This window comes from Cannabis sativa, chromosome X (assembly GCF_029168945.1).
Source record: "Cannabis sativa cultivar Pink pepper isolate KNU-18-1 chromosome X, ASM2916894v1, whole genome shotgun sequence".
Lineage (NCBI taxonomy): Eukaryota > Viridiplantae > Streptophyta > Magnoliopsida > Rosales > Cannabaceae > Cannabis > Cannabis sativa.
In genome coordinates, this window is record NC_083610.1 from 3,108,985 (window position 1) to 3,123,627 (window position 14,643).

Below are 14,643 nucleotides of genomic sequence, written 5' to 3' on the forward strand. Positions count from 1 at the left end.
CTCCAAAAATAAAGATAAGGTATTTAGGTGTATAAAATCTAAAACATTAGGTATTTATGCCGCAATTCGCCCTTAATTTGTTATAGAGTCAAGACCAAAGCTCAATATTAATTTACATGAATATAACATATTTTTTTTATATTAATTTAAGTAATTTGTGACGTAAATACCTAAGTTTAAAAGATAAATACTTAAGTTTAATTTTTAACGGTAATAATACTTAAGTTATATTTTTAAAACTTTTGTAAGTACTTAGCTGTTAAATGTCAAGTCATTATTTATGTGTTATTTTCTTATTATTATATTTAAATTTATTTTTAAATATAAAAAATTTAATGACATGGATCAATCAGAGATTACCACGTGACAATTTACCTGACACTTCACAATTATGTAACTACCGAACTTTCAGAATTATAAATTAAGTATTATTATTGTAAAAAATTAAACTTAAGTATTTATTTTATAAATTACTCTATTAATTTCTAAGATTATATATGGAAATATTATAAAAACAAGCTCCTTATCCTAAATTTATTAAGATATTAATATTATATAATATAAAGTACTTTATTAGGGTCATTAAAGTTGTTAAAAATTTAATATAATACATTTTATTAAGGGTTTTTTCAATATTATACCTAAAATTAATTTTATTTATAAAAATACCATTAAAATAATTATTTGCATAAATATCGTTGTACCACGTCAGCATAAATACCGAAATTCAAAACAATTACCGAAAATGGAAAAAATTGGAAAAATCTCATTTCCAGAAATATTTGCTTTTTGGGAGTTTTGAAAAAAAGCAACTATTTAGTTGATTTTGATGTGAATAAGATATCAATTGGTTACTTTTCCATTAAAAATTTTATTTCAGAATTTTATACATATATAAATAATAAAATAACCATTTTAATATGTGAGAAATATATATTTTTCTGTCTCCATGAAAAGACAACTAATATTAAAAGAAATTTTTTGTTTCTTTTTTATGTTTTTAGGTTATATTATGTTATTTTATTATTTAAGATACTTTGAGGTTACTTTTTTTTTAATGTAACTCATATGATGCTATTACAGATATTATTTAATTTATTTACAAATTATTTTATAAACTTATTAAAATAGTTTTATAAGAATAAGTTATTTTTATTTAATTCTTTAATAACTAAATATAAAAATAAGAAAAATATATATTTTTAGTAATTTATTAAGTTGTATGATACATTACATTTTATTTAAATTTAAGTATTGTTCATTTACTTATTAATAAAATATATAACAAAAAAAAATATTTTTTAGTAACTTATAAATTATTTGATATATACTAATTTAAACATGGTTTATTTTCTAAATTAAAAAAATAAAATAAAAAGAAAAATCTTTAAAAATTAATTATTTTTTAATAAATATTAAATATTCTATTACATATATGTGCCAAGAAAAGAAAAATTTAAATGACATGACAAAATAAAAAATATATATATGATATTATGATGATATGTCATATCATAAAGAGAAAAAAGTTCTCGGGAAATTTGATTTTTTTTTTTCTTACATTTGGTTAAGAAAAATTTCCTAAACAAATAATAACTAATATTTGTAGGATATGACAACTTTTATGATATCCCTAAAATAACTCCCATTTACATCACCCCCATTTACACAATCGGATTCCACATCGGACACAATCAGACTCCATATCGGATCCATCGGACCCATCGGACCATATGTGCTACCAATTTTTTTTATGTATTTATACATAAAAAAAAAAAAAAAGCATCAGGTGACCGTCGGACCACCATCGGACCCCATCGGACCAGATCTGCTACCAATTTTTTTTTCTTATGTTTTTGTACATAAAAAAGTAGCATCAGGTGACTATCGGACCACCATCGGACCCCATCGGACTACCAATTATTTTATTTTCTTATATATTTTTGCACTAAAAAAAGTATGGGAAATTTGAAAGGGGTATTTTTGAGTTTTAGATAAAGTGGTCATATATTTTCAATGATGATATGTATTAGTTTAGGAATAAAATATTAGGTATATGTAAGTATAGAAAATCAAATTTTCCAAAACAAAATGGTCAGACTCATTATTACACATGCATGAAAAAAGAGAAAAAAAAATGTGAGAAAAAAAAAAACAAAAAACAAACTAGAAAAAGTGCGTGCTTCAGTGTAAGAATATATGTATATATATATATACTAGGGTGAAGTTACGTGCAAATGCACGAATGCTTCTCTCCAATTTTAGTGTGCTTCTTGTCTCACTATTCGACGACTTTACATCCTTTTAAATTGAACATTTAGGGCTCGTTTAGAACGTCGTATTAAGTCATGTTATATTATATTATATTGAATTAGATTATATATTATATTTATATAATACTATGTTAAATTTTAATTTATACTAAAATGTTGTATATTTAAGTATCCATAACAATTAATACCACAGATAGTTTTACATAAAAATATTGCATAAAATATAATTTAATATAATACTATACAATATAATACGGTGCAATACAGCATACCAAACGAACCATGAGAAAATTCAAGAACAAAATTAAAGTAAAAGAAAAAAAAAATAAACTATACATTTAAATGTAAATATACAATGAAAAAAATTATAAATTTAATGTAACATTTTTTCTCATAAATGTTAGTAGTTAATAAATACAATAAATACAAATTATTGCTATATATTAATCCAATTTTTTTACAGAGTTGCCAATAACAACATTCAATATTCAAAGTCATACATAAAAGCCTAAATATTTACTTTGACACTCTTAGCCTACTTTATAGAATATCAACAACTCTTTCATTTGATGTAAGTGTTGTGTAAGGCCGCGTATAAATTATAATAAGCTGCAATAGTAAACCATTAATAAATCAAAAATAGTCCAATAGAATCAGCTACATCATACTCTAATAGAACAACCACATTAATGTTTTAGGCTCTCATATAAGTCATGTGGTATATACTTTCCTCCTCTCTGATAAAGTGAATCTAGTTATATCTCATCTCATGCTAAAAATGTCTACACATCAACATATGAATAAAAGGATCTAATTGAAATTGGCAAATAACATATGTGAATGTCATTCAGTACTTAGTATTGCGTCTAACCTTTAAAAAAAAAAATCTAAAATTAACACATAAAAGAATAGATGATGTGTTGACCTTTTAATTGTTCCAACGAATAAAATGATACCCCCACATATATAATTGTTCTAAAAACAAAAAAGAATATAACAAGTACCAGACAAATGATCAATCACAATTATCATTTTAGCTCATTAGAAAATCTTTATGTCATTAATTGTTTATGTAAGGTAAATTCGTAACAATTTTGATTTATGACACTAAAAGTTCATACTTCTATTCACAAGAGAAGAAACATTATCATTTCACTTTGTCTAATAAATGACAAGTGACAAGATATCATTCTAATTAATACACTACATTTAGAAATTGAAGAAAACAATGCTTCTGTCTTGTTGAAGTCACCTGCCTATTTAAAAAAGCAAACCATGCTCAGTTTATTAGGATTCTTTACATAATGGACCAAACCCAGCATTGCAAATGTATTTTTTATTTTCTGTTTGCTAGTTTTAGTGCTCTTAGATTTGAATCTTTACATTGATTGATATCAAGCATACATGTAGATTGGCAAATAGTAAATCGTTTCATTTGATGAATAATTCCATAACAATGAATTTGGCAAAGTAAACAAACAAATTTGATGTCCACCACATGATTAGTATTGCTACTTGGAGTCGTAAAGGCTAATTCTAACCTGGTGCTCCAAGAAGACCATTCAAGCTCTGCTTTGTAGATTGTATCGTTCCATGCAAGATTTTAAACAGAAAAAGATCAAAAGTTACAAGAATTGATCAATTAATACAATGATTTGAAGGATTACTTTTCTAATTCCTTACTCACATCTATTCAAAGTGGCAACACCATTAATAATAATGGGTGAATACCAACTATATATATTGTCTAGCTTTTATGAACATAATAACGAGAAAGGTAATTTAAATTTATCTGCTTAAAGCCAAAAAGGTCCCGATCATACTCCATTAACTACAATAGTTTCAGAGAAAGCGTGATTGGTAAAGCAACCACTCACCCCTAAAACAGTGAATAGGAGAACCAACCAGACAGAAGGGTCCCTATTTCGTTTCAATTTTAAAAGAAGATATCTCAATTGAATAAACATATACATGTAATTTAATTAAAAAAAATTGAATAGTTTGAGAGCAGTATGAATCAAGATTAAATGCGTACAATGAAAGATAAGTATTTTAGTTCAATCAAATTAATGTGAGAAAAGTTATTCAATGATCAATTCTATCACAATAAGAAGAACAATAAGAAAAACCAATAGTATAAAATTAGTGACTATGTACAGAACAAAGAACAATTTGATCACAACAATGTTAAGAAAGATACTACTTAAATTGTATTTAGAAGCCCACCAATGGTCCCTTCAAAAAAAAGAAAAGCCTACCAATGCTTCTTCAAAAATACCCATAATTATACAACCTGATCAAACAATATTAAACAAGTGTTGATTTTACTAATTCATAAAAAGGGAAGCAATATCCAAAAATTTGTTCTTCTCAATGAACAAGAAACCAGATGTAAAGTAGTTATTTTACTCATTTTCAAACTTAATAATCTCATTCTATCAAATATCTATTTGCTCAGAACCATAAGCAATAACAAATCAAATATGATTATGTGTAAATTGTCAACCAATATTCAAATCACTCATACTAATGGGCTTTTCCTCGATCTCTATGTTGAAATAAACTTTGTGGGTCACTTTTTCCAAATACAAAACTATTTCCTGTGAAACATTCAAATAAAAAATAATGAACCATTCTTTGAATACCAAAACAAAGGGTCCAATTACAAAGACAAAGGCATAGAAATTACCTCATAGGGCTCCTTTTTCGACAATAGCTTGTACAAGGCTTCGCTTAATATGTTTTGATATCAGTTACCCAAATATTAAACTTAGAACAATTACAATGGATCATAATAAAAAAGGGGATCTTTCATAAACCCATTATCCTCTCAAATTTATATAGCTAACAAATTACCATTTTGCATTTTCTTCTTGAAGGCAGTCTTCAGTTATATTATGAGCAGCTGACTTTGAATTATTTTTTTTCTATACCCAATTGTAATAGTGAGTCACAATCGAATCGTATCAACAATAAATGTACGGAGATATGAAAAGGCTAGTTTACCGCATTATAGGTGCTAAAAGTGTTTAACATTCGAATTGATAAGGCGATAGAGCTCCTCCGACTCTGTAGAAGAGAAAATGGCCATATCAAATTGTACGATGAACTTTGGAACAGTGCATCGCTAATCTTAGAATCTCCATTAATACTCTCTCGCCTGCTTCTCCATCCTTCGAAGAACTAAAACTCAATGAATCCTATCACCGCCACCATATTGGAGAAGTCTACAATTCCAAAATTAGATATATTAAACGAAAGAAAAAAAATTGCAGAAAAAGAATATGATGAATCGAAAAAGAAAACGAATTTTAACTTTGAGCCTTATGGTAGATGGAGAATGTAAGTGAGATCCATGCTTTTCAATTTCTCTTTCTTTCGAATTGAAACGAAACTTGAATTGGAGTTTTTTGTTTAATAAAATCAATTATTTTTAATGTGTGCAAACTTACGATTAAATCAGCTTCAATCGTTCCTTCTTCAATGCAATTGAAATCAAAAGGGTGAAGAATGTCTACGGATCAATCGATGTAGGTTTGGGTTTGAGAGAGAAGATCGAATAAAGGTCAATCGCAATAACGAGGAAGAAGAATAACAATTATTGATTAGTAGGCACTTTTAATATATAAAGATATATATAAATATATATTAATGGTATGCTTATAAACGGTATGTGTAAAATAATTGACCAACAATATTGTGCCAATTAATTTTAGATTTTGGTTGGTTGATGCAATTAATTCTTTTATTAAACTGCTTTCTTTATTATATATTTAAGTATGTATGCTTTAAGAAGGTTTAAGCAAAATATTAAAACTATACTAATTTTCTTTATTAATTAAATTAGGGTTGTTTTTTTTTTCATTTTTATACTTTAAAATAGTTTTTTTTATAGAAATTCACATAACAATTAATGGAGCAACCGAAATAGTAACAAAAATCTATGTAGATTCTACCAGAGAAATTCAAACTATAATCTTTTTTAAAAAAATAGTATATAGAGTAATTATCTATTAAACTATTAGACTTGATGTAATTAATACAAATTGTAAATTTTTTTAAAAAAAAATAGTTATAAGGACTTGATTGCTTAGAAAAAACAAACTCAGGGACCGAAATGATAACTTTGGAGACAAATAATGCCAAAAGCCCCTAAAATTGCACATGTAACTTGAAAGGGAAACTTACAAAAATACTGGAATTTGAGTTAACTTTTACAAAAATACTGTCACACGGAAATTTTTTCAAAAATACTGTGTTTTTATAAAACACCAGTAAAACACAAAGCAGAACAATTCAAAACAACAGTAGAACACTAATAAAACACTAGTAAAACACCAGTGAAAACTTAACACAGTATACTGCAGTATGAAACTTATAAAAAAACACAGTAAAAAAGTAAAAAATACCGCCTAGCAGTATTTTTGTAAAAAAATGGCAAAAGTTAGTACACCATGTAAATTTCCCACTTGAAATTCAAATTTTTTAAATTACCAAGTGAATTTTACATTAATTTAAATAATGCAGAAACTCTTCAACCAAAAAAAAAAAGTTTTTAACAATATGAATTATAATTAGAGTGAAGAGGTAACCTTAAGCAGTGCCGTAGTGGGCCTTTCAGAAAAATCTTATTGGGCCTTTATTTAAAGAAAAGTGATATTTTTAAAATTAGTAAAAAAAAAAAAGTTGTGTCCTTTTAAAAGAAAAAGTATTCTTTAGGCCCCTCATAGGTGGCCCGATGCATACGCCTAGCCCGTCCACCTTAGCCTAGAACCGACGGTGACATTAACCCACGATTTTGTCTAAAAATAAACTTGGAACCAAGTAAATTATATTCAGGTTATAACTAAATAGAGTTACACTTAGAAAAAATAAAATACCAAAAAAATTATTGCAACAATAATAACAATAAATATTATAAGATGTTTTGAGAGTATTTTTGGGATATTTTCATAAATGTCCAAAAGTGACAAAAACTACAAAAATACAGATTTATAATTTTTTTAATATTTTAACGAATTTAATATCTTTTCTTACAAAAATATGGACAGTTATTTTTCTAGTGCTTTCACATTAATATTATACTATGTTGCTTTCATATTATTCTCATGATACTTTATATTCAGATTATATTATTTACACACGTTACTTTCATATTGCTTCTTAAAGTTCGTAAAAATATAGGTGTTGTTTGGTAATACTTTAGTTTTTTAATTTTTTAATCACAAAATAAAAAAAAAAAAATTTGTTTTTAAAAATTTTATTTTTGAAAAACAAAAATGCGTTCAGTAACTACTTTTGTTTTTCAATTTTAAAAACAGAAAACAAAAGTGTGTTTTGTAAAGTTCATTTTTATTTTTATTTTTTTGATTTTATTTAAGTCGGGTCTAGGTCCGGGGTCGAATTCGAATCTAGGTCAGAGGTCGGGTTCAACACAAGGGTCGTGAGAGAGGATTTGGGTCCGGGTCTTGTCGGAGTCTAAAATATTGATTAAGAAAAAAACTGTTTAAAAAAATATTGAAAGTGTTTTTTTTTTGTTTTTAAAATTTTGATTCTCAATTAAAAAATTAAAAAGCAAAAACAGTTTTATAAAACGTGTTTTTAAAAAATATTTTCACTTTTCTAATTTTAAAAACAAAAGACCGATTAAAAAAGTGTTACCAAACGCCACCATAATTAAAAATAATCCATAAAAATAAAATATGGTCTGTAAAAATATAAACAAAATTGGATTTTAGCTATTTTGTGTAAAAGCCATACAATTTTTTGTTGAAAATTTTTGTCATGTTAATAAGAGTCATAATTATTCTAGCCTTGTAAATTTTGTCCCTAATTCAATTTATCTTACAATAAGGATAAAAATTGGGTGGGTAATTAGCGGAGCATGCAACCCCCAACCCTGTTCGGCTCCCCATTTATGCCCCCCATTCTCATCCCTGCCCTACTTAATTCTCATCGAATTTTGGAGTAGAGGAATCCCCATTGAGTACGGGAACTCATTGGGTATCATGAAAATTAAAAAAAAAAAATAATAATAAAATAACGTTGTGTAATTCAAAATAAAAATAAAAAAAAAAATTTGAAATAAGATTTCTATCTAATTGTAAAATACATAAAAACTAGAAACATAATCAACCACATATGTTGCTAATTTTGTAAGTAATAACAAAATAAAGAAGATACCAATAATCAAAATTGATACGTAGAATATTATATTAAAAAGTATTATTACGACAATAATAAGAAAGAGCAATTATCAACTTTGTAGCCAATAATTTTAGTACGATTATATGAATAAATATTTAACACATTATATAAAAAGTATATATTGGGATCGAATATGAGGTGTATCACCCCGACCCTACCTTAAACCCGCTTTGCATAATTAAAATTGTCCCCCACTCCCGCCCTATTTGAGATGAATACCCATCTCCGCGGATTAAATTTTCATCTCTATCTTTCGATATACATTTTGTTATTTAACTAATAAAGTTTCCTTTCAAATAATAATAATAATTGATACAGGATTTAGTCAAAGCTAGCTAATTTTCATGTGTAGGTTAAGGTTAAATCTAAATATGAAAATGAATTAATAAAACAAACAAATAAATAAATAATTATAAAATTATATATAAGACAATCTCTTTCTTATCTCTTTCAACAGATTTTATTCTAATAAAAGCCATTTGTCAAAACACTACTATAATTGAAAATGTTGTTGATATAGTAAATAATAATTTAAATTTTATAAAATTTTATATTTCTTAATTAATTATATTCTCTCTCATGGTTGATCTTCTAAGCATTGCCTCCATTAGAAAATTCTGTAAAACTCACAAATCCATTCTCAGAAAATGGTATAAACACAATTCATCTTCTAAGAAATTCCACACTCAATTATTCAAATCCAAGAAGAGATCATACAAAGTTGAGGTAATAATCTTTAACTACATTAATTCATTCCTCATATCATATATATTTTATATATATATATACAAATATTGTTCATATTTATAATATCCTATATATGAAAATCTCTCCTCCACAATATTATTATTATGAATATTATTTAAAAAAAAAAAACATGATCATACCCAAACAATTATTTTAAGATCTTATAATTTTAATTTTTTTGTAAAATGTCCTAATTTCTTTTTTAAGATGCCTAGATTTTTTTAAAGGGTATCAAAAATTTCTAACACGTTTTGTGGGAGATCATCACGATCAATCTTATTTTGTTTTTGTTTTTTTTTTTTTAATAAATTTTAATCACACACATAGTATTTATTTAATTACTAAAACTCTGATTAATGATATATAATAAAAAATTATTTTTTATTTTATTTTTCAGGATCCGCCTCTGGGTAACAAAAATATTAAACAGAAAAATGAGAACCGAAAAAGTATGAGCTCAACAGGATCATTTCATAATCATAGCTTTAGATGCAATAGTCAAAACAACCAAAATAATAACAATAATATGTATAAACACCAAAGTGCAGACAATTATTTATTCCCTAATAATTCTACTACTAACCCTAAAAGGAAAAGTTCTATGGATTATTATTATTGTAATTCTAGTTCTTCATCTCCACCACCTAATTTTTTTGAAAAAATTCCAAGTAGTAGACATAGCTCCATTAATAATAATCCTATTATGTTCTCCAACTCTTCTGGAATGTTGAAACCACCACCCATTGAGAAAAAACTCGAGTGCACTCTCGAAGAGTTGTGTTATGGCTGCCAAAAGAAGCTCAAGATCACTCGAGACGTCATTAATAATTTAGGGTTTGTTCTCTCTTCTCTTTTTCTTTTTGATTTTATGTTATTTTTGTATTTCATATACGTAAAACAGACTGCTCAAATTGAGTAAATTAATTTGTCATTTTAAGAAAATGATATTTGTTTGATATTTTTTTACAAAATATCCCCATCTAGAAAGTGTTGAGTATATATCAAGAAGTTTTAATAGAGTACACTACAACAATACTCTCCTTTAGCTTTAATTTTCAGGTCGTTTAACTTCGATTTTAACAAAATTCGAAACTAAAAGCATTCCAGGCAAAACGAAAGGTGTAAAAGATAATTGAAGGAGTAGTGGAGCCTCTATGGCTTTGGCTATTAGCTAATAACCAAAGCCATAGAAACTCCATATTCGCGCATAAGTTTCCCTAGGATTTCGGTTATTAACCAAATGACATCAAAATATATTAATTTGCCAATAACAAAGAAATTGGTGAAAGTGGGACCTTTATAATGTTTTTTTTATAAAATGCATATTATTTTTTATAAGTTTTAACAAAATGGTTTTACAAATAGTCGAAAAATGTAGAGATGGTGTTAGACGAGGTGTGTCTCATCTCAAGTGTGATCCCATTGGAAGAAAAGAAAAAGGGATTATTTCATACAAATACAAAAATAACAAAACATGAATTATAAAAATACGTTTATATAGAATATTAAATATTTTTATAGTTTTTAGGGATAATTGCGGCAAAAGTCCCCAGAAACTTGAGGTTGATGCCGATTAGTCCTCAACCTTAAAAATTGGCGGTGAAAATACCTAAGGTCCCAATTTTTGTTTGTCTGTTGGTCCTTTTTCTAACGGATCCGTTAAACCCAAATAAAGTGCCACGTGTCAATTTTTTATTGGTCCAAATAATAATTTTAATTAAAAAAATTTAAAATAAAATAAAAAACTAAAAAATATATTTTAAAATTATAAATTTATTTATTGTATTTTATTTTATATTTTCTTTTTTTTATTCATCTTCTCCAACCTCTTCTTCACGCATCCAACCCCTGCCATGACCTTCTTCTTCTTCTCCATTTCAAAAGACCCTCTCCACCATTAGCAACAAGCTAGCGACGCACCAAACAACCACCAGCAGCAGCCCAACGACCCTCTCAACTCCCCTTTGCCCAAACCACCACCACCAGCCCGAGGAGTCGGTGATCCAACCACGATAGTGCCTCCTCGACTTCATTGGTGCTGTTGTTGATGTTAGATTTGGTGAAGGATTGCCTCCGATCTGATCGCTTTCGAGGTCTCAGGGCTCTCTCTCTCTCTCTCTCTCTCTCTCTCTCTCTCTCTCTCTCTCTCTCTCTCTCTCTCTCTCTCTCTCTCTCTCTCTCTCTCTCTCTCTCTCTCTCTCTCTCTCTCTCTCTCTTCCTAAGCATCAAAGCCCTAATATATTTTTTCAGACTTTTTCATCTCTTTCTCGTCCTTGGAAGGAGCTTCGGATCTCGACGGCAGTGGGCAGTGGACGACTGGGAAGGAGGTTCGGATCTCGACGGCGGGCGGGCTGGAGCTATGGGCAGAGTGTGGCTGAAAGAAAAAGACGAGGTGGGGAGGGGGTCGGAGTGCGGCTAAAGGAAGAAGACGAAGAAGAATAAGAAGAAAAAAGAAAAAAAGAAAAAAAAACAAATAAAATAAAATAAATTATAATTTTAAAATATTTTTTAATTTTTATTTTATTTTAAATTTTTTTAATTAAATTATTATTTAAACCAATTAAAAATTGACACGTGGCATTTTATTTGTGTTTAACGGATCAGTTAAGTTAGGGACCAACGGACAAACAAAAATTGGGACCTTAGGTATTTTCACCGCCAATTTTTGAGGTTGAGGACTAATCGGCATCAACCTCAAGTTTTTGGGGACTTTTACCGCAATTATCCCTAGTTTTTATGATTTATTTAGTATTTTGATGTTTTCACATTATTTTTATGTTGTACTTTTGTTATATTGTTTTGTTATATTGTTGTTGTTTAGATGTTGATTTTTTATTTTTTGTATATTATTTTTATATTGTTTTCATGTTATTTTCATGTGGTATTCTTGTAATTTTTATATAATACTGTAAAAAATGTAAATGGATATATATTTAAATGAAAAGTATAAAAAATTTATCAAAAATAACACTTCCATTAAATTTCTCAAAAAATAAATATTTTTTCTGGAAAAAAAAAATAATGTTTACGTAATAATATAAGTGCTACTATTTTTTTTTTATAATATACAAATCTATATGAATTTGAAAAAGTTAAAAAAATCACTCATATATGCTTGGATTGGAAATACAGTTTGAATTGTTTATGATACATAATAAGTTTCTAAATACAATTGTTTTTTTGATTTAAATAGAAGAATAGTACAAGAAGAAGAATTGTTGACCATAAAAGTCAAACCAGGATGGAAAAAGGGAACAAAGATCACATTTGAAGGAATGGGGAATGAGAAGCCAGGCTCCTTCCCAGCAGACATAATCTTCATAATCGCCGAGAAACGCCATCAATTGTTCAAAAGAGAAGAAGACGATTTAGAATTCGCCATTAGAATTCCTTTAGTGAAAGCTCTAACTGGTTGTAAAATCTCCATTCCTCTATTGGGTGGTGAGAAGATGAAATTGAGTGTTGTTGATGATGTTATTTACCCTGGCTTTGTCAAGATTGTTCCAAACCAAGGTATGCCTTTGGCTAAAGATCAAGGAAAAAGTAGAGGTGATTTGAGAGTTGTTTTCATGGTTGATTTTCCTACTCACCTTAGTGATGATCAAAGATTGGATGTTCTTAGTATATTGCAAAACCAAGGTTGAATAAATAAATAATTAAATAAATAAAATTCAATGATGTAATTGATTATTGTAACTAGGGGGTTAATTATATCTTGAAGATTATTATTGTTGTTTGATTACTGTTGTCGGAAGAATTTAGATACCACCAAAAATTATGGTTACTCACTTAAAATAGCGAGTATTGAAAAAATATAATAATAAAATGTGAACTCACTTAGAATATAATTATAGTGGTTTTGGTCTACCTATCTCTTGCTTTGTATTTTCTTATTCAGAACAACTCCCTTTTGAATGGAGGTAGATTTTTATAGTGGGTGAATGTTACAAAATCATGGTCATAATGAGATCGTACAGCTATAATTGACATATTTAATTACAACAGTTATAAAAAAAATGCAATGTACCACATATGGTGCTTGAATGCTTGATTGTTTATTGTTTAGTGTGTTAGCGCCTTTTCTATTGATATTGTGGTTTTACAAAATATTTAAGATTCCTTTTTAATAGCGCAAGATCTTTTTTAGTGAAATCTTTCTCGCAGGAAAGGGAAAATTTATCCCATTATCAATTACATCTGTTTTGGCCTGATTAGAACCACCATCATTAGTTTAGTGCCTATATTTTTTCTTTTAGTGTAGTATTGAGATTTGATTTGTCAATTACAATTATTGTATCAATTGAGCAACTTCAGTTAAAACTTGTAACCATCTAGACTGTTAAGTTAAAGAGAGATAGTAGAAGATAGGATAATAACAATTATTTAGTCCCAAATAGGATAGTGGAAATTACAAATTTTATGAGTTTTTATTTAATGTATGCAAAAATATGATTTTTTTTTTTCTTTATTAAAAATTTTATTATCATCAATATCAATCAATATCAATATATATATATAAAGGAATGTTTTAGAGAGTACATGTGGCATGTTTAATCTTCTTATTATCTCTAATACTTATTTTTCCCTCTTTCTAATTTTCTTAATCTTTTTCTTTAAATTGTTTTAATTGTAACTTATGTACTCTTACTAGTAGGGAAATTTACACAGTTTACTGTGTTTTCCCATTTTCTTTCTTTTATACTGTTACACGCCCAAAATAACTTTTATACTGTTTTTTTTTTTCGAAATTAACTTTTATACTGTTTTTATTTTTTTTTTTTTCATTTCATGTGGTGGTGGGCGTGGCTTCCGTGGGTAATACGTATATAGTCCCAACAAAGACAAAAGTGTAACAAGCATTTTAATCATTTTTATAGTATTTTTGTTTGCATGTAAAATTTGGAAATTAATATGTTATAACATCATAACATTCATGCATGCTTGCCACGTACATCTCCTCTCCTATCAACATATATATATATAATGTCCAACTCTCCCACACTCTACTATTATATATACTTAATTATATTGAAGGAACCATTCAAAAAAAAAAATTATATTGAAGGAAAAGAAAGAAACTTAGAACACCGGCTGCAAAGACACAGAATAGATAATTCATGGCTGAGATGATAAGGGAAGGAAGACCATGAAGGTGATAGTTCTTAGTTCTTCTTCTTCATCTTCTTTTCTTTTCTTCTTCTTTTTTTTTTTTTTAATTTTTTGAAGTTCTTAGTTATGTTTTTTTTTAAAAAATATAAGAGTTAGTGTGGTTATTTTTTGTTCTAATTTTCTAGAACTTTTCTTGCAAAGTATTGAGGATGTGCACAACATAGTTAATTTTTGATCATTTTTTTTTATTGTTTTTTTTGTTTTAGTATTGTTTTAGTATTGTTTTACTGTTGTTTTTCATGATTTA

At 27.4% G+C, this 14,643-nt stretch overlaps 1 protein-coding gene across 1 annotated transcript; it reads left to right on the forward strand.

The window, feature by feature from the left end:
- Window positions 1–8,844: 8,844 nt before the first annotated feature.
- Window positions 8,845–12,964, forward strand: LOC115702561 (uncharacterized). Its single transcript, XM_030629980.2, has 3 exons — window positions 8,845–9,206; window positions 9,625–10,061; window positions 12,421–12,964. Exons 1-3 carry the CDS (start codon window positions 9,060–9,062, stop codon window positions 12,869–12,871), a joined length of 1,035 nt encoding a protein of 344 aa, XP_030485840.2. The 5' UTR covers window positions 8,845–9,059; the 3' UTR covers window positions 12,872–12,964.
- Window positions 12,965–14,643: the final 1,679 nt, after the last annotated feature.